Source organism: Geospiza fortis, unplaced genomic scaffold (assembly GCF_000277835.1).
Source record: "Geospiza fortis unplaced genomic scaffold, GeoFor_1.0 scaffold66, whole genome shotgun sequence".
Lineage (NCBI taxonomy): Eukaryota > Metazoa > Chordata > Aves > Passeriformes > Thraupidae > Geospiza > Geospiza fortis.
In genome coordinates, this window is record NW_005054312.1 from 2194729 (window position 1) to 2218198 (window position 23470).

Below are 23470 nucleotides of genomic sequence, written 5' to 3' on the forward strand. Positions count from 1 at the left end.
GGGCGTGCGGGCTGGGGGTGGGACCGGGCGGACGAGGCTCCCGCGACACCGGAGCGCTCTGGGTTGGTGTGGGCCGTGTCGGTGGGGCCGCAGCAGCACTCGCTTCACATGTCGGGCCCACTTAGTGCTCCCCCGGCCCTCCTGCAGGAGAGCGGCTGTGCCTTGTCCGCTTGGCCTCGCCGCTTTTCTCAGCGATGCTGCCTGCCTGTGTGGGAGGATGCCTTCAACTTTATATAATGTCATTAGACTTTATCAGTGGGGCGAGTGCATAAGGGCAGCAACCGATGGACACTTAGCTTTGGAAAACCCTTTTCCTTGAATTTAGAGACGAGGGCAAAGAATGCTCAGCTTCGCGGCTGCAGCACGCCTCCCCTCTGCCCTTGGGCGGCCGGGCGCGCGTCGGTATGTGCGCACGCAGCTCCGGTCCTCCCATCGCTCCGTTTTCTTAGGGAAATGCACATCGGCTGCTGCTAAGAAACTAGGGATGAAGCTGAATGGGCTTTTCCTCATCTCTGCAAATGGGAAAATGTATAGCATGAGTCATGTCTTTGCAAAGATCAAGACCTCACGTACCTGTAGCCACTAACATTACATAATGCTGTTGTGGCGGGTCTCAGCAGCCTAAACGTTTGGAAGCCCAGTCGAGATAGGGATTCTCCCGGGAAAGACTCCCCTACATACAAGTGAAGCAGATCTTCCACGACCCCCCCAGAGGAAGTCGACGGACAACAACTCGGCTGAAGATGCTTTGAGAACTCTTGGAAATGTCACGTGGCTCTGCACTAGGGAAACTGGAGTTGTAATTGATTGCTTCTGCTGTGCACCTTAGCTTCATTTCAAGGAATGGGATTGTATGGGTCGTATCTGTATGTTTCTAGAATCCTACAGCAGACGATGGCTTAAAAATTGTAAATGTGCAGAAGTTACCCCAGTGTAGTCATTCAAAGTGCAGAAAATTGTGAATTCTGTTATAGGAATCTGAATTGATCTTTTCATAGGCCAGACTTTCTGCAGGCAGCAGCAGACAGAAATGCCTTTCACGTGCTGCTGTTGTTGCTGACTGTCCTCGTTTGGAAGAACCAAAGTGGTGGCACAACAGATTAATTCCTGATCTGTTTAATCCTGTTTGTTTCCACCAACGTTGCGAAGGGAGGGAAACAGTTAGGAGTCTTCTTTATGTTGTAATCATGGAATATATGAGCAAGCAAAGTTTTTAAAAATAATGTTTTCTTGGAGGTGTGGAACTACTGCAGAGGTCAGAAATGAGCACCACTGGCTGTTTGGTAAAAAACATATTAGCAAGTTACTTATGTTGGCCAAAGTCCCATTCATTCCTGTTGTGAGCCTTGGCTTTGTTTTGCTAATTTTTTTAATCCAAATATTTATGTTCAGAGTTCTGTTCCTTAGGGGCAAATGCTTATGTTTTACCTAGTTCTCACAAATTTATCATGTTGAAAACCCCTTGTTATTTAACTGCACAGCATGTGTGAGCCATATAGGACTAATTAATGCTTGTTAAAGTTTTTGGAACACCTCAGGCAGTTGATGCTCGTACTTAATAAATGGGAAGCGGGCTGGGGCTCACGGAGTGGTTTGTTTACGTTACCTGGACCTGGTTCTGGGTGTTCTTCTTTTTCATAGAGTGCCCTTCTTTTTGAACCCTGCACCCTTTTCTCCCTCCAGAAGTGCAGAGCTAACTTGCTCTATCTGGAAGCTCACAGTTCACATTGTGGGCGGTGCAGCTGAGGAGAGAGGAATTGCCACTTTGCAGTGCAGTTGTAGTAGCTTGGCTTTCCTTGGCTGTGGGGGGTCTTTAGGGAGCTGAGGGGATTCTGGCAGATCACACTGCACAGTGGGCACGGAGGACAGAGGGAAAGGTAAGGGTTGGCAGGCTCACTTACAAAGGATTGTGGTTTGCCAGCAGTGCCAGGTGCTGAGGAGACACTAAAGTTTTAAAGCTGGTGTTTTTTGCAGAGTTAAATAAAACAAAGTGAAGTTACTCTGTAGATGGGGTGATGTGTGACTAGGAAAGCAAATGTTATACATTTGGTGGTTTATAGCTCAGTGGGGGATCAGTAAGACATACCATTAAATGCAGAAAGCACATGGCTTTTTCGAGTTTTGGGGTGAGAGGGAATAGAAGAATGTCTTGGTATGCTCTCATCTCTGTGCCTTCATGGTGCAACATGAATTGCAGTTCTCTTTGCAATTATTCAAAGTACAGATGATTCTTTCCTCAGGAGATCTTGGTGCTCAGTCCTGTGCTACTGATGAGCTAGGAGAGTACATTTCTCTGCTGTGACATGGTGTATTTATAGCTAGAACTGTAAAACCTGGACAGTTCTTGCAGTATTTCATTACTTTCTTTGGAGTAATACATCAAAATTTTTCCTCTTCATATGCAAAATCCCTTTTTGCCCCAAAACCTCTGAAAAAATGTACAGTAGGGAATTACATAGTTTATGCTTTCTCCATGTAATGTGGAGAGAAGAACTGACATGGGTGTTCTCCCACCTCTGAGGGAGAATGTGGGAAGTGGGTTGCAGTAAGAAGAACATCCTGGAAGCCTCTTGGGTCTGGACAAGCACAAATTGCATGTCAGTGAATGGGAGCTGGCTGGTGCTGCAATCTCATAAAAGTTGTTAGACAGACCAGAGGTAAATATTAATTCTTGTTTTCTGGTTCTTGTCCAAACTTCCAGCTTCATTTGGTGATGCAGGTTTGCTGGAGTTCCATGCAAATTCTCATTTGCCTTTTAGCTGACACTAACTGCTGTTGTTTCTTCTCTGCAGATTTCTTCTCCAGTCCCTGGAAGATCTGGACAACAGTTTAAGGAAGCTGAACTCTCGCTTGTTTGTCGTGCGAGGGCAGCCAACAGATGTCTTCCCAAGACTCTTTAAAGTAAGAGAGTAATTTTTTGGAGCATAACAAAGAAAAATTGATGATCTGGTGCTAAACTTGCTTTCACTCCCTAATGATTGGTGATTCCCTTGGCATCTCTTTAACTGTAACTAGTTCTTCACTATAACAAACTTTCCTCCTTAACTACAGCTAACTAACTACTATCTATAAGGAACAGCTTGGGAGCCAGATCTGCACCTGAACTCAGACTTGCAAAGAAATGTAGTTTAGGGTGTAACCTACTATCAGGGTGCTCAAGCTTCTGTTTTTGGATGGTGGTCTTGAACTTAGTTTCTCAAAGTCACCTCTCACAGGGCTGCACTGTGACACACAGACCCTTCTTTGTTGAGAGCTTCTTCTCTAGTGGCAATTTGCTTATTGCAGTTTTTACTTAGGAAGACTGCTGTGTCCATAGACCTTTACAGACAACAGAAGAAAGTACACTGATGTATGTGAATTGCAAGTAGGATTTTGTGTTAAAATTTCAAAATTCAGGAGCTTTTATGTTAGCTGACCTTCCTTTTCTTTTTCTGTTCAAGACTGCAGTTTAGTCATCTCAGCAGCAGGATATAGCTTGGCTCCAAGCTTCCGGCTGATGTACTGTTTAGGAATATGCAGTTACCTTGGTGATCAATAATGGATCATTGGCGCACATTTCTAATATGATATGTTAGTGCTGCAGATGTCAGGGCTAACAAGAGCATCTCCTTGAATATCAGGGCTTCTCATACAGTGTCATTCTTCTCCATCCTGTTCTAAGGTTGTATTTCCCAAGGTCTTTGAAGCTTTTTGACAATGTCTTTGATAGTGTTACAAAACTAAATGAAAAAATATGTGGCTCTTAATAGTTGTATGAGTTGGAGGTGTCATGTGGGCTGTGCCTTATATGGTTGACAGAACTAGTGTCCCCCAAATCCTACTGCAGACCAGCTGCCAGAGAAGGAGTGGTGAACTTGAATATGTACCCTCCTTGTGTAAATGGTTCTGATGTGTGTTTTCTGGAGGAGGGTAGTTAGTACCGGGGAGGAACTGGACTGTGCAGATGAGAAGGGGCACTGATACTTATTTTGGCTTCTGCATCTTAACACATGACACAAACTATGTGCTGCTTTTAGCCTTTTCAGAGTCTGGATTATTTTTATCTTTTGATCTGCAAGTAAGTTCCAGCTAATAGTAGTTCATGCCCTCTTTAGTTCAGGGTATTGACAGGATAATTAAAACTTTATCGGAGAAAAATGCTCAATTGGTTAAAGAACAAAAACTAGTTGGCAGAGTCTGAAGTTTGGAGACACTGGTTATGTAATCAGCCAGAACTGCTTTTTGCTGCAGTCTGTTTTATCTGTGTAGGTGAGCTGATGAGTATCTCAGGAGTACAGTAACAGCACTGAAAAAGGTAGAGGGAAGTTGATGCTCTTACTTGATAAATATATGGCTTTGGTAGGGATTGAGGCCCCTCCAGAGCTGCTGCACTGAACACAGAATTAGCAGCAGCTCATGTCTTGCTGTCAGCTTTTGTGAAGAGGAGAGTTATGTCACATTTGCTACTGCAATACTTAGGTCTAATGTAATTTCTGCTCTCTCTGCCAGTAGCTGAGCTATGTTGTCATTAACAGTCACCACAAAGGCACTGCTGTGTATGGGTACCATGACAAGTGTATTTGTTAGCAGTGTGTTAACCTGTGCAGAAGTTTTTTGTCTCACTTCTTCTGAATAAGCATCTGTAGTTTTACCTCTTGAATAAAAGTGCACTGTTTGTTCACTGAAGTATTTTCACAATTCCTTTGGTGCTTTTTCCCCTACAGTTTTTCTTTGCTCTAGGTTAGATCTAAGAGGCAAGTCATCAGTCATGACTTTTCTTTTGTATATCTGCAGCAATTTACTCTCATAGAGGTAACAGATTTTCTGGTTGGTTGTGCTCTGCTTCCTGTGTACTACTGCATCACGTAGAGCAGTGGCCTTCTCAAAACTGTAGGAAATACCTGAATTTAAAGTGTTGGCTGCTTACCTAAAATCACTGTAAGCCTAATGGTTTTTTATTCCATTCCATTCTTTCAAGGTAGTAATGTGTATTTCTTTGAGACCAAAACCATCTTTTCCAAGTCCTCCAGTTGCTCCTGGCTTTCTTATAGAAGAAAGAAAAGTTTAATTTTAAACTGTTAAATCACATAGGAGCAGGGCAGGGCCTGGAATGTCTGTCTGACCCCTGCTCTGCGTTGTAGATGCTGTCATGTTCTTACTTTGAAAAATGGGTGGAGGATCTCTTTAAGATGTACATTCATTGGTATATAACTTGTTCATTTCTCTGTCCTTCCTAAAATTAATTTTAGGCTTGAGTCTGCAGGTTTAGAAATGTAGGTGGCTTGTACAGTTGTTTTCTGCTTCAAAATCCTCTTCCCCACATTTGGCATTATTTTTAATGGTCTTCAGGGAGCTACCACATTTGTTCTTTGTACTTTGCTTCTGTTTGGCAGGTAGAAAAGTCTCCTGTATATACAGGGGTGATTTAGACTCTCTCACTTGGAGAATTGTGGTTCTTAGTTGTGTGAGGGTGTTTTTTAAATGTCTGTAGATTTCTGGTTGTGTTTGCTAAACAAATCTGTGGGCTGCTGCTCTGCTTGATGGATGTCTTGGGAAGGTCGCTGTGGAAACCATTAAACCTCTTCTCATAGGATTCATTTTCTGAGGAAAACTAGGCCATAGACTTTGAGAACAATCTGTGCTCTAGAAAAGCCTAGAAGAGTCTGAGTGCTCTTTCATAAGGCCTATGCCATGTAATTTGTGAGGGATCTATTAAAGCTATGAAGATGAGAATAAGTGCATGGCTTGACTAGGGGGGTTGGAACTAAGTGATCTTTAAGGTTCCTTCCAGCTTCAACCATTCTGTAATTCTAGAGTTCTAAAATAACTCCAGAAAGGCAGGACTTTAAATCTGAATTGCAGTATCATACCCTACTGTGCACACCAGAAAGGTTCACTCAGTCGCTGTCCTGTGTCCTGCAATTTCCTGGTTCTTTCTGTTTGGGATGGATATTGGTTTCCTGTCATGTGATGTCTTTAAAGAGATATCAGGAAAAATTTAGGCTGTATTGATTTTACTTAATGTCGCCACATAAAAACACGGGGGGTTGACAGAACTTCTGTTGGAAGAGCTTTCTGAAATGCTTTTTCTGCAAATGCTGGAAGAGGATGGTAAGGTTACTTCAGGACAGCATGTGCAACAAAATGTGTTATTGGTAGGGCTCAGGAACTGAGCTGAAATCTAAGAACAGTAATAGACAAGAACTAAACCTCCTCTGATGTGTTTTAAACCTGACATTACAAATTTGCATAGCAGATCTGATATTTGCTGGAGCTGATAAAATTGTTGCTTCTTTGCTTATCTCAAATTCAGATTGCTGTTCCTCACAGCAACACTCTCAAAGCTTTCAGAACTTTAAATTGCTCAGGAATTCTGAAATCTTCATTTGTAACTGTGTTGGTTAGAAATAGTCTTCTGTTTGACAGCTGGGTGTATTGTTTTTCTTGCAGGAATGGGGAGTCACTCGTCTCACCTTTGAATATGACTCAGAGCCGTTTGGAAAGGAGAGGGATGCAGCTATCATCAAACTGGCCAAGGAGGCTGGTGTGGAGGTGGTGATAGAGAACTCCCACACCCTCTATGACCTGGACAGGTATGGGCAGAGAAAGGGCAGAGGTGCTGTCAGGGCTAGGCTGGGATTGTCCTGTCTGCAAAGACTTCAGTCTGTTCCATTACACTGATCACTGTCATCCTGAGTGAGCCTGTAAGGATTACTTGGCACACTCCACTTTGATTAGAACACGTCAAAGTGCTGACAGTGACGTGAATGTACAGAAAGGTGTTGCCTCAAGCTTATTAAACTTTGTACTTGAGTGGCATTTAATTTGCTCGGCCGTGTCCTATTGATTGCTCTCCTTGAGCATGTCCTCAATGTATGGACTGCTTTTTTTTTTTTGCTTCATTGTAATAAAGGTAGTTGAGCTGTTGTCTCAAACAGGTTATGAAAGCAGGTCTTTTAACTGAAGGATGTGTCAGGACAGCTGGAAGAAGTAAAACAAGGTAGATTGGAACAAACTTTCCTTTTTCTAAAACCTGAATGCTTTGTCTTCGTTGTGTGTTTGCTATGTTTGTTGTTTTGATGTTGAGTTTTTATATATTTACTTGTATGCATAATCCCTCTATATACATGTGATTTTAAATGGTGGTGACAGTCCTTCAGCTAAGACTCTAAGGTATGCTTGACTTCAAAGTCAGTACTGTGTTTTAGAAGTATTCTTACAGGTTGCTTGCTTTTTTTTTCTTTCTCCCTTTTTTTTCCCTTTTCTTTCTGATGTGACTTGTGCCAGTAATGCTGAGTGTAGATTTTCTCGTATAAATCTTTAACATCCATAATTTCCTATGGGAAGGAGCTTTGCAGTTAGCACATACTGTGTGGAAATGTTTGTCCCTGGAGTGAGAAGGATTCTTGAACCCGTCTTGTGAGCAGATGCTGTTTTCTAATTCTGCATCAGAATACCATGTTTATTACCAAAGTTTATTACATCCTCACCCCTCCAGTGTCAATGGCCATCACATTCGTCTTCACGTCACCTATGTCTTTTCCAAAGTGGAGAGTTTCAGGTGGAATCTGTTCTAAATCTCTTGTTTTATTACCTTTCTTTATACTTCCAGGTATTTCTAGAGGTGGAGAGCAGTGGAGAAAATGACAAGTGTGCAAAATGTAGAAGCAACATAGATTTTTAGAGTGCTATAATGTGTCCTGTCTTTTCATAACAGTAGCATTATTTCTGATTTTTCTGAGTGCTGCTAAACATTGAACTGATGTCTCAGGGCTTCCTTCCAGAATGGTCATAGCTATTTGAGAGGCTGCTACTGTATAAATAAGTTTATGATTGCAAATGGAGAAACAACATGACCAACACTGCGATTTCATCTGATATTTTTGGCAGCTGGTTGTGTGGTATATAGAGAAATTGTTAAGTTGCCTTTTATCTTTAGCTATCCCAGATGCTTATTGCGTCAGTAATCTTTATCATCATGCTCTTTTTTGCTCCTTCCCAGATATTTTGTAAAAAATATTCAGCAGCACGAGCCCTAGCTCAACTCTGTGTAGGATTTCTCTTCCTGTTGGAAAAATAGATTCCTTCTCTAATTCTGTAAGTGAAAGAATTTTCTGTCTGCATGGACCTTTTCCTTTATTGCAAATTATTGTGGTTTCTTTAAATTTTTTCATTGAGGGATCTCAGTGAAATTTCTCAAAATTTACAGAGGATATATTGACTCCCTTGCCCCAGGCTCAAATATCTCTAATAGATTTTCAGGCACAACTTCCCTTTTACCAAGGCCGAATTAACCCTCCAACATATTGCATATATCCATGCATTCACTGTTTCCATTAGTGTTTTCTACCCGTCTGCCTAATGTTCACATCAGTCTATTCATTTGTCCCTCTGATGCCCCTGGAATGCTTTTAAAATCAGGAGTGGTATTTACTTTCTTTTTTCCCCCATAGTATTTGGACAGTTACAATTTCTGGGTGAATATTTGGTGGCCCTGACAAGCTTTTCAAGCATAGCATTGTTTTGTGCGCTTTTTTCCACCAGGCACTTTTTCCTGGTCTCCTAATCTGTCACAGCATCTGATAACATTTTCTTTTAAAAAACCAAGAGTCATAACCTCCCTAGATACCTCCATAGTGAATACACCTGCAGAAATATATGCAGGGGTTTTCTTGTGCTCTTACAGTCTCTCCTTTCTTTAATGAGTTGATCACCTCTTGGGCCTGTAAATATCTTGGAGTGTCTGTAAATGGGATGGTTTTGGTTAGATTTTTTTTACTACTTACGCTTTTTTTAAAAAGTTTCCCAAACTTTGATTTCAATTAGGAGATGCAAGAAGGCTATGGTTTTTGATTTAACCCACCAAAGTTTGGTGGGTTTCTGTCTTTGTCTTCATTTTTCCAAAAGATTCTGCCTCTGTTGTCTTAGCTGATGCTATTCTTTAATTGTTTTGACTCTTGTGATCTTTCTGAAATAGCTTTTCACATCTGTATGATATTGTTGCTCCTGGAAGGGTGTTAAATTGATGCATGCTAAAGTCACAGAGCAGGCAAGTGATAACTAACATTTTCAGCTATACCTTAGCACTATCTAAGACTAAATAATGAATTAACACTTCTTGTGGGTTCTTGATTTCTTGTTTCATGAAGCAGTCATTTATGGCAACTTGAAAACTGGGTTTTGGCAGGTGATGGGGTGTGATAGATGCCCAGTCTGTGTGGATGTACTTGAGGTGTCCGGTTACTCTGACATTTCTCTGTGCTTGGCATTCTGAGATTTCTCAGCAGGTGGTAATACAGTTTTTGATACTGTGTTTCTCCTGGAAGTCTCAGACTATCTCTCCTTCCAGCTTCTAACACTTGGTATGTGTTGTCCCTCTGCTCACCCTAATGTTTTTCCTGCATAATTAGCAGGTGGTAATAATACCTGGTGGTGGCATCCTACTTCTCATCTTTCTTTGATCAGGTTTCTGACAAGATTGTCAGCCCAGTTTCAAACAATTTAGACTAATCTTTAACTCCTACATAAATGAATCCAGCACTTCTCTTGTCCCCTGCCGTGTGTTCCTGGTACCACCTTCACCAGCTTCTTTTAAACATTTGCCAAGAGCCTGTTCAGTTAACTTGTGAATTTGACCAGTTTTACCCAGTAGGAAGATTACAGTTTGCCCCTTGTTGGCACTGCCAGCATACCTGTGTGATTATCAGAATATCTTTTACCTCCTCTTCCCCAAAACAAGGAGAGGGGTGTAGGAAATAAACATCAGTGCTGGTGAATACTCCTAAGAAAATCTGGGAAATCCCAATCAAGCTGAGCAATGTTCAGATTGTAGAAGTCAGACAGAAAAGATAATTTCTTGGGTATAAGCTTAGCCTGTTCATAAGCCTTTACTTGACAGTTATTCTGTCTGACAACTTCCAGGTGACAGGTTGTTTTGTCTCTTCCCTGGATCTGCCCATTTTCTCCTCCTTAGGATCTAAATCCTTTGTAGTGTGTTTACTTATGGTCAGCACTGTGGGTTCTGTAATGCCAGGCAGGCTGGGTTGTTCAGCAGGAGTGGTTTAGGTCAGAAAAGAACACTGTGATCTTGTGTGCTTGTAGCATCCATCAGGATCACCTTTTCCTCAAATGCCTGAGGCTAAGGCTGAAATGATGGCAGAATGTGTTCTCGTAGGAGCACGTGCTAACTTAAATGAACCGAGCATGGGGAGGTGTGCATGCCTTGGTGCTTCTGCAGTTCAGTACACTATGCTGAAAAGGTGGGTTATTTCTAAGAAGGCTTACTCAAACTTCTGCCTGCCACATCTTGTTATCCTCTCCTGTCTTGCATGGTGCTCTGGTGTCAGGTGTTTTCCCCCACTGCCGATACCCAGCCTGTCATCAAGTCACTTCTTCATCTCTCATCTTCTCGGTATGTGTTTCTGTGGAAGTTGAACTGCTTGTTCTTTGTTCAGCATCTTTTGGATGGACAGATCAGTTGGTTATCTCTCCATCTCCTCTCTGAATCCGTAGAAATACCCTTTGTTCTACTAGACAGAGCCCTCCATGAGCTCTCAGGAGCAGGGATTTGGATCAGAGCAATTGCATAAGCTGGCAAGGCTAACGACACAGTCCGCGTGAATTGGTACTGGGCTGCTTTGGGCAGCCTGCATGCCGAGTGCTGGCAGCCAGCTCTTCCTCCCGCAAGGAAGCAAGGGAGCACATTCAGTCCCTTGCCAGAACCCGGCCTTGTCATTTGCAAGGGAGCTGAGGTGTCAGGTGTTTGAGGCCAGCAGCTTTCCTGAGCCCATTAGCCATCCTGCAGGGGCACTGCTGTGGAGATGATTCAGAAGCTGACACCTGTGAGGGCATGAATTTGAGTCTGCAGACACTCTGCTGTTACCTTATAATCATAGCAGTGCTGGAATTGTTTGGTCAGGTTTGGGTTGCCTGCTTTTCTGAGGTGAAGTGTGACTGATGGTCAAACAGACCTTCATAACTTCTGGCATCAAGGTACTACTGTCAGATAGTGCTGGGCAGCATATTGCTAGTTTGGTAGCACAGCCAGTTTTGGGTGTGCTCACTAACTAAGGTAAGGTTCTGTGTGATGAATACAATGATTCTCTGTTCCACTTCAAGAAAGGTAGAACAACTGCTGCATGTGGGAAATTGGGCTGGGGGAGATGGGTGAATTGGGAGTATTAAATCCTGGGGAGGGGGCCTCCCTTTTCGTGTCATTGAAAGTCATGTGAAAGTGTATGGCCTGGATTAGAAGGTCAGTATGAGGAAGGAAAGGACCCCTGCCTGGGGAGCTTCCTGTACAATTTTTTGTACAGAAGGCCTGAACAGTACTACAATACCCAGTAAGTGTAGTATAATATCCCATATTGTGCAATATCCAGTATTCAATACTACTTTTCCTGGCAGTATTGTGAAAGGTCCAGATTTAGTGCATAATGCTAGTGTCAGGTGCTGTGAAATGTGCAACTTGTCCTAGTCCTATCTTAAAATATTTGCGTTCCTGATCCAGTAAGTCTTCAGGAATTCAGGAGTGGTACTAGGTAACTTCACTCATATTCACATCCTTGAGGATTTCAAGCACAGACACCAGCATCCACTAGTCACAGTGATTTGCTCCAAGTAGCCAGCTGTCCACAGAAGTTTTAGCTGTGGATCTTGTACAGTGGTGTGGATCTCGGACTCAACGGCAGCTTTAGCAGGACTGAAAAAAGAGGCAATGTGGAAGAAGTAGCTTCCCTGCCCCTGTCACAAGCACCTCAGGGCAAACACGGTGCAGCTTTGTCACCTTTTCTCTTCCAAGCTCTGAATTCCTATGGAAACAAGTGAGCCTCTCTAGAGTGCTGTAACTGGAAATGCCTCACTTCTCATCCAGTGGAAACACTGACTTTTCTGGGGACTTTTGGCTGGTCTTGTTTGGGGACTCACAAAGCAGCCACAGAGAAGTGTGTGGTGGGTGATGAGTTCTGTCATTTCTTGCCATCTCTGGGGTGGAACGTGGAGACAGACAGCAAAAAAGTGGACGCAGGAAAGCAGAGGAGATGCACTCTGGTGGTGATGCAGGACAGAACGTGTTGGCTGTAAGGCAAATGCAAATATATCTGTCTCTGTGGCTATGTCTGTGTCAGAGTGCTGTGCACATCCCGATGGCCTTCCCTCCCTCCTTGCCCTTTTCGTCTTTATCTCCCAGTGTTTACAACTTAAAAGCAGAAAACAGGGAGGAAACTGCAGGAGGCTTCATTTTTAATCTGTTCAGCCGTGCTGCCCGTGGGGAAGGCTCCGCTTCCCTCGGCCGGCTGTGCGGGAGGGCTGGCTCCGGGCCGGTGCCGGGGAAGCCGGGTCACCGCGGAGCACACGTGCGGGAGCCCCGGCCCCGGCGTGTCGCTCCGCCCCGCCACACGTGCGCCCCGGGGAAAGGGGCGGCACATGGCGCCGCCGGAACACTCGGCTCTAAGCCCGGCCCCTTGCATAAGCTGTTGATTGTAATGGGTGGGGAAGGCTGCTGTGCTGCAAGCTCCTGTGTGAGCCGTGGGGTTGCCTGCCTCCGCTTTATGTAATGCTGGCGATCCCTGTGCTGTCGGCTTTGCTGTTAACTCCTTCCACTCCTACAGGGGAGGGGTTAAAAATGGCATCTTTCAGCCTGGGGAAGTTTACCGTGCCCAGGAGGCTTTTCAAAGTTCTCTGTCCCGGGAAAAATAAGACTGCATGGCCTCAGCAGGCTGTGGATGCTTGGTGAAGTAGAGGAATGGAGAACCTTGACTGTCTTTTTCCCTAGTGTGATGTGACACAGGTCAGTACCATGAGACAGGGCTGCTCGTGACCTTATGGCATGGAGGAGGATAGTGATCTCTCTAATCACAGAGAGAGAGGAATGATGCAAACTGGAATTTGTCTCATCCAAGATAGGTGGAGGAGGGGTCACTAACAGGCTGAGTCCTCTGTGTCAGAAAAGAAGGAAGTACGGTCAGAATCAGATTAGGATATCACAAGGTGTCAGGGGACCCAGATGCAGGTTTAGGATTTGCCACCTTGAGGAGACAGGCAATAATCAGATAGAGATTTCATACAGGGGTCTAATGAGCTCCAGGAGAAAGATATGATGCTCAGCTTGATTCAGCTGGAGCTGTTTTGAGGGGTTTTTTTTCCCTGTGGAGATGTGGAAATATATGATATTTTGTCTTCTGATATATTTTAGGATTTTGTTTGGTTGATTTTAATATCCCTTTGAGGGATGCATCAAGTGAAACATAGGTCTATAAGGATTTCAGTAATCAGAGTGAAAGGCTATCCTGAGTAGAGATAGCAGGGGCCAGTCTGGATGTCATTTCCTTGTGTGGTCTATGGTAGTGAGGCTGTATTGTTTCACCTTGTTTATTTTATCTCCAGAATAATTGAGCTGAATGGCCACAAGCCACCCCTCACCTACAAGCGCTTCCAGGCCATCATTAGCCGTATGGAGCTCCCCAAGAAGCCAGTGAGCACTGTAATAAGTCAGCAGATGGAAACATGTAAAGTGGACATCCAGGAAAACCATGACGATGTCTATGGGGTCCCATCCCTGGAAGAGCTGGGTATGTGTCAAGAGTGAAGGCAAGGACTACTGCTAGCTGAAACAGGATCTAGTGGAACTGTTTGCAGTGGCTGGCACATGTTCTCACTTGACATGGGCTGCTTCTAGCCATAGCATGGCCCAATTCTTTCAGCAAGTGCCGGACCTTGTGATAACACGCTGGCATCTCTTGCACTGCTGCTGATGCCCAGCATCCCCTTTAGCACTGCTCTGAAAGGCTCTGTGTCTGTCATTGTGCTCTCTGCTGTACTGAGCATGTAACCACTGTACTAGGATCTCATGTCCTCACCAGCTGCTTTCCTCCTACTGCAGTCTCAGGCGTGTTGTGTAACAGACCTGAAGAGGTAAACTAACTGTGTACCAGGTTTAGATAATTTCATTCCATTATTGCCAAGCAGCACCAATTTGGGAACTTAGCAAGACAAAAGATATTACAAAAATTCCTTCCGCTCATCCTGCTGTGCCTTACAGTCCTGTAAGACTTGAAGAAGGAGAATGAATAGCTGAGGCATGAGGAATGCAAGACCTACATCAGGGAAGTGAATCTAAATGCAAGGGAAGAAAGGACTAATTCAGAGTACTGTCTGTGTGTCTGTGACTGGAAGCTCCATACCAGCTTTATAGGAAGTATCTCCTGACACCTTAAGGCACAGCTTCAACAGTCATGTAAAAGCATGGGGCTTCTCAACAGTAGTATCCTGAGGGCTGTAGATCCCTGCATGGATCTACTTTCTGTATTGTCTGGCCAAATGTGAGACTACCTGTAACCTTACACTGCTCTGCTTGCTGCCACGGGCCTCCTCTGTGTGCCCAGAGCACTACAGGGGGACTGCATTATTGCTTCCCCCTTTGCAGTGGTTCTTTTGCACTAATCCAGTGCCTTCCCCAGCACCAGCCTCAGCAGAATAGGCGCCTTCCCAGGAGCAGCTGGGCTGCCTAGTGAGCTGCTGATTTTGATGGCAAGGTGTTTTGTAAGGCAGAGCTGTGAAGCAGATGTTCCATTGCTAGCTGCTCTGGCCTTTGGAACAGAGCCCTGTGGGTAGTGCTGACACACCAGAGAGAATGCTGGCTGTGAGCAATGGGGAAAATCACCATAAGGCTGCCTGTAGCATTGCAGGGAGAGGCCCTTGAAGTGCTGTGTCATGAGCAGGCTCTCCCTATATCCTACATGATTTGCCTGCTGTACAAGGATTAGAGCAGCAAGTAAGCCAAGTTAGGCAAGTGTAGTATGTACTGTCTTGCTGTTGTTAGTGCATTATCCCGTATCTATGCCCTTTGTCTGGCGTAGCTTCAAATCTTACAAAGTTCTTTCTCTCAGGCTTTCCAACTGATGGTCTTGCCCCTGCAGTCTGGCAAGGAGGGGAGACAGAAGCTCTGGCACGGCTAGATAAACACTTGGAAAGAAAGGTAACCCCTTATTTAAGTGGTGTTTCTTGCAGACTGTGCCTCCAAATGAAAAATGTAGTGTTGCCTATTACCCCATTCCCTGCTCTTCCTAGCAGTGGTCATAATGTTCACCTGTGGAAAGGAGTGTATGGTCCAAAAATATAGAGCAGTATATTATTTATGCTGCTATTTGAAGCACATTGGACTCTTCTTTGTGTCTACTCAGTTTCCTTTAGAGGAGTGCAAACTTGGAAATTCTTCTGTTAAGTTGTTCAGTCCCTGCTGCACACTGCACAGCACCTCTTGTTATCTTTACCTTGGGTATGAGTGCGAGTACATGCTTATAAAAGAATGCCTTCCCCTTGTCCATCAGCATCTTAATAGGGTGTCTCACTGGCTGGCATTCTTTGAGCCCCTTGTTGAAATAATCAGATTTTTTTCAATGGGGCTGGTGTTCTTGATTATAGTGCACAAGGTAAACAATTTCGAAGTAATGAAAGGTGACCCAGCTGCCAAAGCATGGCTCAGTTTTAACCATTTTGTACTTCTTTAATCCATCCAGCTGGGTGGCTTGATGTCAGTTGTGGAAATCAAAGCATAAATACTTGTGCTGAAGAGGGAATAAATTATCAACATAATGCTCCACAAAAGGGTCTGAATTTCCCCAGTTTACTTGTTCAGTGTGTAAAATGAGATAGATGTACCTGGACATAAACAGTTGTGTTAGCTGGTATCCCTAGGAACCCTCCAGGTTGTTAGCTCCTGTATGCAAAGCAAATTAATCCTCATGGGCAAAATAACTTTAGTTTAAATCCTGGAGCAAAGGTTTTGCATTTCTTGAATGGGGCATGGGATTGGGACCTCTCCCAGCAGTGGTTGGAAGTAAATAAAAGAGACTGTGTTGTCTGGAGTGCCCTCACCACCTGCACAGAGGCTTGCCTTTAGCAGTGTCCCACAAATACAAGGGGTTTTTGGCTCATTTCTCCTGAATCTGTCTAGGCGTGGGTTGCAAATTACGAAAGACCACGGATGAATGCCAATTCATTGCTGGCCAGCCCTACAGGACTCAGTCCCTACCTGCGTTTTGGCTGCTTGTCCTGCCGCTTGTTTTACTATCGTCTCTGGGAGCTGTACAAGAAGGTAAGACAAAAGGTTCACCTGGAGGGCAGGTGGGGTCTGAGCATGTATAGCATGATGCTGTTTGCCAGACAGTGTGCCAGAATTGGTGCAAAAGATAAGTTGCCTCCCTAGCATTTAATTGTTGGGCTGAGCTTGTTGCTACTACCAGAGGAGGCTTTTGGGTGAGAAAGTAATTCTCCTGTATGTACTCACACAGGCCTTAAATCTGGTGGTACCTTGTTCTTCAGTCTGGACTTCTGTTTTATGAGCCCTGTAGAGCCATTTACAGCTAGTTTTACATCGTTCCAGTCACTTGTCATTGTACTGAGTGACCTCTGTCAGTGCTCTGACTTTACCATCTGGGCTTTCTGATAAGGGGGGATCCAGCACTGAGCTCCTTTATGGCAGTGATCAGTAGCTGACTTGTGAAATGTGTGTAAGTGCATGGGTGCCTCACAGCTCAGCTTCATGAAGGCAGTCCTTCAGTGCTTGTGAGCAGCCATGTTCCCTCTCCACAGGTGAAGCGGAACAGCACACCCCCCCTCTCTCTGTACGGACAGCTGCTGTGGCGGGAGTTCTTCTACACAGCAGCCACCAACAACCCAAAGTTTGATCGCATGGAGGGGAATCCCATCTGCATACAAATCCCCTGGGACAGGAACCCTGAAGCCTTGGCAAAGTGGGCAGAGGGCAAGACAGGCTTCCCTTGGATTGATGCAATCATGACCCAACTGAGACAAGAAGGGTGGATCCACCATCTGGCCAGACATGCAGTGGCCTGCTTCCTGACCAGGGGTGACCTCTGGATCAGCTGGGAGTCAGGAGTCAGGGTGAGTCCTGGCATTTTCAGATATTTGCAGGAGGCCGTAAGGAAAACAAAGTCTCCCTGGCACTCGCTGCAAGGATGGGCACACAGGTATGGCTTTTGCTTCACGTGTAAAAGGTGCATGGAAGAGAGGATTTGCTAGCAGGCTCTTGGCCAGCCAACAGCCTGACTTCTTTCTGCCTTCTACTGCAAGGCACTGACTGTGTCACAAGCCTCAAGTAACCATAACTAAATGGGGGGGTGCTTTTAGTTTTGGGTTGTTTTTTTGTAAAAATTCTCTCAGTCCATCTATTTTCTTTGCAAGTTTAATGTCACTTCTTAACCTGACCTTTTTCCTCATTATAAAATCCATCACCGTGCCGGTCAGGGAGCGCTCCATGACTGTGAAATCTGAGTCTAGAGTCTCTCAAGGAAAGAGGTAAAAGACCCTCCTCTTGGGCCATCTGAAAGGACACACACCTTGAATCTATCCAGTGTACATACTGCCCTACACAAAAAGTGGAGGCAGAGGCTTCTGGTCACAAAGCTGACAAAGAGCATAATTGAAAGTGCTGCCTAAAGTGCAGCATTCGTGCATGGATGTGAGTTACTGCTGAAACCTTTCTGCCTCTCAGTGGTAGTGTGCTCTGGGACCTTCAGAGGGGTACTTTCTTCTTGCTTTGTTGCACGTTCTTCTGTGCAGCATCCTCTCCTTCCCAAGGTTCATGCTTTGCATTAGTTATGCCTGCCAGGCTAGGATCAATACCCAAAGCTTGCTGCAACACTAGGTAGTGATTTAGTCTGTAGCTGCATGAGAGATAAGCCAGTGCTTTATCAGTGTGAGCAGACCATGCCTCCCTAAGTGAAAGTGTCAGGAAGTGAGATGCATTGACCAGCCAACTGACTTCAGCCAGCAGATCACCTCTGTGCTGCTGCTCTGTTCTCATAGCTCAGAGCCTGCCATTTGAAATAGCATCTTGGGTCCTACTGCCACAAAGTCCTCCCCAGGGAAGGTCTCAGTGCCTTTTCCTCCAATTGCTGCAGGTGTTTGATGAGCTGTTGCTGGATGCAGATTTCAGCGTGAACGCAGGCAGCTGGATGTGGCTCTCATGCAGCGCGTTCTTCCAGCAGTTCTTCCACTGTTACTGTCCTGTGGGCTTCGGACGTCGCACAGACCCCAGTGGTGACTATGTGAAGTAAGTGATGTTGACTGGAGCTGATCTTTGTTTCTGCATCTCTAAGCTGAAGTCAATCAGTGGCTCACAGGTGCACGGCACTTTCTGTGTGTTGTGTGTGCTGCACTGCTTTCTACTTGTGTTGCAGGAGGTATCTGCCCAAACTAAAGGGTTTCCCTTCACGATATATCTATGAACCATGGAATGCCCCAGAGTCTGTGCAGAAGGCAGCCAAGTGCATCATTGGGGTGGACTACCCCAAACCCATGGTGAACCACGCAGAGACCAGCCGACTGAACATTGAGCGCATGAAGCAGATCTACCAGCAGCTGTCACGCTATAGGGGCCTCTGTAAGTACCAGCAATTGCAAAAGTTTGTGTCTTTAATAGGAGATAAAATGCTGGGAGAAAAGGTCATGATTTAAAATAGGTGTTACTTGCCTCTCTGGCCTGTCCTTGCAAGAGGAAGCAGTGCCTGCCAAATCTGCTCAATTGGTTTCCAGGGAGAGCTCCATTATGTTCTCCGACAGTGAAGAGTGGAGTGTTTAGGTCTGAGAGCTGCTGATAGCGTGGCACCGTCTATATACCCCCAGTGGTCCATTGTTCACTTTGTAAGAAAACCTAAGCAGTGTATTCTAAATAAATGCACAGCTGGATCACAGTGTGTGTCTATAGTCAGCACTGGGTCAGTGCAGCTCTGAACTTCTCCTGCTTTGGGATATGGATGTGCTGGTTGGTGATCACTAAGGTATTTCAGTGAAAAGCTTCTCCCAGCCCAGGTGTGTTTTGTTTCTTAACTCAGATCCTCTTGCCGTTCTCTAGGTTTGCTGGCATCTGTCCCTTCTTGTGTGGAAGATCTCAGTGGCCCGGTCACAGACTCGGCTTCAGGGCAGGGCTGCAGCACCAGTACAGGTGAGTTGGAGCTATTTGTGTGCTTTTGATTTGCATGTCACGTTAAAGGTTACAGGTAGGAGAGGATCCTTTTCTATAATAAGAAGAGGCTACGTAGCTAGGAAAACATTAACATTCCTTTACACTTTTTTCAAAAGTCCCCAGTGAGCCTTCATGTCTAAAATGGCTGAAGAATAAGAGTTCATTAATGTGAGTCTTTTATTGCCTGTATGGGATCATATGCAGCCGCTTAAAGGAGAAGTGCAGATCGCTGTAGGGTTAATCAGGTACAATTAAGCTGTCCTCTGTCAAACGAGGATACTTTTGTGTTTGGGGTGACTTAATTCTGCTTTTAACAAAGATTTTTTGGTACAAGTTTTCAGGGAAGCTGTGACCAAATGGCTCTGTGCTTGTGCAGTCTTCTTTCTCCCAGCTCTGTGGCAGGTTAGGCATGGGTGTCCTTGTGAGGCCATCTAAACACAGGGAAACCATTGCAGTGACGACTCTTCTTCCTTCTACAGCAGTGAGGCTGTCTCAAGCAGACCAGGCTTCTCCAAAACGCAAACACGAGGGAGCGGAAGAGCCATGCTCTGAAGAACTGTACAAACGAGCCAAAGTGACAGATCTCCCCACTTCAGAGATCTCTGGAAAGAGTTTGTGATTGTGAGTATTTCCTAGTGTGATCTGGCTTAAACTACCTGGTTCTGGAAGCTAATAAGGCTCCATTTTTACTCCCACCATTTTAATTAACAAAATGGGCTTCCTTGCGAAGGGATGTGTAAGGCTCCTAAGTGTAATTCCACAGCCCAGAAATATGGCAGTGGTCTGCCTGCAGGTCGTTTGGATTTTGCGTGACACACTCTTAGCTCCGTTGTCCGGTGGAGAGCGGTGCCCTGTGCTGGAGCTGTCACAAAGCACAATTGTTGGTGCATTTGCTCTTGTGAGGCTGCTTCTCCTTCCACAGAGTGGGCTCACAGCCAGGTTCTCCCGTCTGGTGAGGGGATGGGCTAGAGCAGGAGATCAAGCAGGTCCAGTCATTTGCCTGCAGTGCTCCAGATCCCAGGAGGCAAGGAGCTGGTCACATGTTCTGCCAACTTTTCAGTGTGACAAGGGAGGTCAAGACAAATTGTCTCTTTTACTGTCTCCTACAGCCAGCGACAAGCACCTTGCAAGTGAAAAGAGAGAGCGCTGAAGAGGTGACCAGAAGAGTAGGAGCTGCTGTCACAGAGGGACTGGAACTTGCCGTCTGCAACAGAAAATCCAGGGTCTCGTATAGCTGTGTAATTCCAATAGCTGCCACAGAAGGGCGCTGCATTACTTGTGCTTGGGAATATTTGGCTTTCTGGTCTCCAGGGAGCCAAATACATCTCTTCTCAGCCATGCCCAAAATCTGCCCACATTAAACAGGGCAAGAACATTCTGTCAACTTGCTCACTCCCAGGTGTATCTTTCTTTTCTGACAATGGCTCAGTGTGTATGAGTTGATGCATTGATGTAGGAATCAGCATCTGCACATCTCAGAAATAGTGAGCATCCTTTCTCAGCAATAGTACTTGGTTGTGATGTATGCTGATTAATTCAAATTATAGTAGGAGTTAAGGAAGCTGCTACAATGTCAAAAATAGAGTACCCATCCTACAAGAGAACAGGGGAAACTCGGTATTTCTTTCATTAGGCTGACAAGGAAGGAGATGCTTTCTGAGTAAATCAAGGTAATGCTATGTGGAATGGAAACAAAATGAAGGTCAACTGTAGCACAAGAACAGATACACTTGAAAGGCACTTAAAACTTTCCTTGCAAAAGAACATTGCCACTGCAAGGTGAGTCATAGTGCTATTGCTTGGAATGGGCCACTTCAGAGCTGTTTGACATCTGGGGAAGAGGAACTCTCTACAATTCCCTGGAAGGAGATTGTAGCCAGGTGGGGGTTGGTCTCTTCTCCCAGGCAACTAGACACAGGACAAGAAGACAAAGTTTTAAGCTGCACTGTGGGAAGTTAAGGCTGAACATAAAGAAAAAGTTCTTCACAGAAAGAATGGTTGGGCATTGGAATGGGCTGCCCAGGGAGGTGGTGGAGTCACCATCCCAGAGGTGTTTAAGAAAAGATTGGATGTGGCACTCAGTGCCATGGTCTAGTTGACATAGTGATTGTTAGGTCATATAGGTTGGTCTCAATGATCTCAATGGTCTTTTCCAACCTAGTTGATTCTGTGACTCTGAGAAGGAGGAATTCTTCAGAGAATAAGATCATGCCTTGATATGAGCAAAGCAGTATCTCAGAATAGATCTAATCCAAGTAATAAGGAAGCTACACCTGGGCCCAGCACTCCTACAGCATTTCCTTCCCTAATTGAGAGCTCTCAAATGGAGCCTGTGTCTGGTGTGTAGCCTGTGCAGTGCCTCTTACTGACAGAGGATGTACTACACATCAGCTCCTTGAAGTGAGTCTTCCTCAAGTTCAGTCCAGTGTCCATTCTGTTTGCTCTCTTCTGTATTGGCATCTGTGTTTTGAGTTTCCATACAGTGAACTCCTGTACCTGCCCACTGCTCCTCCTTGCCACTTGCATTCACGCTGGTGCTTTGTAGCCTAGCGAGGTGATTGTGTAGCTTTCCTGGCTCTTAACCATACACTCCTTGCTGGGTCCTGTTACTTGTCAGGTCAGCACAGTGCTGGCAGAGCGCCTCTGCCTGCACCAAATAGTGCAAGGGAGGGTGCTACTGCAGGAGATTCTCTCTCGAGGCTGTTTTCCAAGAGGAATTAGATGGAGTAGCTCATCCCATGCAATGGGCTGCTGTTGGCACTGTTTTCATTTGCTGTCCAAAACCTTTCATCCCTGCCTGACACAGATAGTGTGGGGCTATATGTGAGCTTATGGAACTAACTGCTTGGGGAGTACACGAGTTCTCTCCCACTGGGATAATCAGATTCAGTTTTGGAGCCTGTGTTTGAACCCAGAGCAACAGGGCTGTGAATAGAAACTGAGTCAAATGTACCTGATAAACCTGAACTGGTTGAATTGAGTCTGTGAATAAATTTAATGAATAGCTGAATAACCTTTCCTTCCCATTCCCTGGGGCTTTGATCTTATGTTCTTTTTCCATAGACAATCCACTGGGCAGACTGAACAAGTAAACAAAGAGTCACTTTTCCTAACCTTACTTTATTCTAAACTACTATTCATAGTCTGCCTGCTGGATAACCTAGTCATCAACAGGTCTTGTCCCCTGCAGTCTGACTCAGCTGTTACTCCCATTGTCTTGGGGGCAGAAGGGTATAAAGAAAAAGAGATACTCCCCTACCCCCATCTTCTGCTACAGAGAGAAGAAAGGGGAAAGACATGCACTTTGTACACATATGTTACCGAAATTGTGACTTCTGTCATTTGGAGAGTTTCATGCTTAGGCAATGGTCTGTAAATAAAACTTTTTATAAGTGTCTTTAACTCTCTTTTTGATGTCATCCCAATTATTTCACTTTGTAAATGGAATTTTTGGGGCTGGATCTGTGGGGGTAAAGAGTCAAGGGGAGAGGAGGCTACATCCCCTAAGTGATCTAAAAGGCTTTGTGGAGGCGAGGGAGATCACATTTGCAAGGTTTCTGTCAGTACCTGGGATATGGATGGTGGTATTTGGAAGAGCTGCAGCTCAGGTAGTAGCACTGGGAATGATACACACACATCAGGCCAGACAAAGAAAGATAAGGGAAAAGCTCCCTTCAAGAAACCTTGTAAGTAGGCTGGGATTCACCCACTCTGGCATGTTTTCCCAACTGAAATGATAAAGGTGGGTAAAACTATGTGACAAGTAGGGAATGACTGTTCTTTGTTTTCATTAATATTTAGAATTTGGCATGCTTGGTTAAAGTACAAGACGGCAGATAGAACAAGTTTATGCTTTGCTTAGCTTTGTGACAAGTTCTTCCTCAGTTGTGGGTGCTAACAGTTCGAGTTCAAAAATATTTGGCCAGTTTATGGGGAAAGAAGCAGCCATCGGTAACCATTAGTAAAGATGCCATATTTGTTTCATAAGCAGCAGAGGACTGCTGGAGGCCGTTGTGAAGAAAGTAGCATGAAATGGATGCCAGTTTGGGGGTTTCTGTTTCCTGTGTTCTGTGTCTCAGGGCAAGCTGGCAATACCTGACACAGGCACCCCAACACAGGCACAGTGTGAGCTCTTGGCTTGCGCAGAGGGAGCAGTGGCTTTGGGGTGCTCACCAGGATGGCCTGAAGACTTCTTTCAACTGAGGGTAGATATTGGGGCAGAAAGTCCTACAGAGCTGTGAACAATTGTTCAGCTAGGGTCCCCTGTCAGTGGTGGACCTTTAGCTAATGACTTCCAAGCTAAGTCATGAGCTTGTATTAAATACGCTAGACTTAGCAATCAAATAACTAGCAAGGACACAGAGTCAAGTTCTTGTGCATCCTGCCCTCCTCCTTGGTGCTCCTGTCTAGACCCACTTAGTGGAACCTCTAACTTAGCAGAGTTCCATGAGGTTCATTACTTTTCTGAGTAACCAGCAGGTCTTGGTCTTAGGAAGTGCACGAAGC

At 45.0% G+C, this 23470-nt stretch overlaps 1 protein-coding gene across 1 annotated transcript; it reads left to right on the forward strand.

Annotated features, from left to right (window-relative positions):
* The first annotated feature begins 340 nt into the window (after positions 1 to 340).
* Positions 341 to 22371, forward strand: CRY2 (cryptochrome circadian regulator 2). The gene is made up of 12 exons (XM_031055805.1): positions 341 to 402; positions 2793 to 2901; positions 6430 to 6572; positions 13363 to 13547; positions 14865 to 14953; positions 15932 to 16072; positions 16570 to 16881; positions 17901 to 18052; positions 18180 to 18382; positions 18854 to 18943; positions 19444 to 19585; positions 20074 to 22371. The coding sequence occupies exons 1-11, from the start codon at positions 341 to 343 to the stop codon at positions 19581 to 19583; spliced, it is 1626 nt and encodes a 541-aa protein (XP_030911665.1). The 3' UTR covers positions 19584 to 19585; positions 20074 to 22371.
* The last annotated feature ends 1099 nt before the right edge of the window (positions 22372 to 23470 follow it).

Excerpts from the sequence above, each read along its gene's own strand:
- CRY2 (XM_031055805.1), top strand. The coding sequence starts at position 341 with ATGCTCAGCTTCGCGGCTGCAGCACGCCTCCCCTCTGCCCTTGGGCGG. Across the intron at positions 18,053-18,179 it reads CCCAGTGGTGACTATGTGAA|GAGGTATCTGCCCAAACTAA; the intron begins GTAAGTGATGTT and ends CTTGTGTTGCAG. Across the intron at positions 18,383-18,853 it reads GTCACGCTATAGGGGCCTCT|GTTTGCTGGCATCTGTCCCT; the intron begins GTAAGTACCAGC and ends GCCGTTCTCTAG.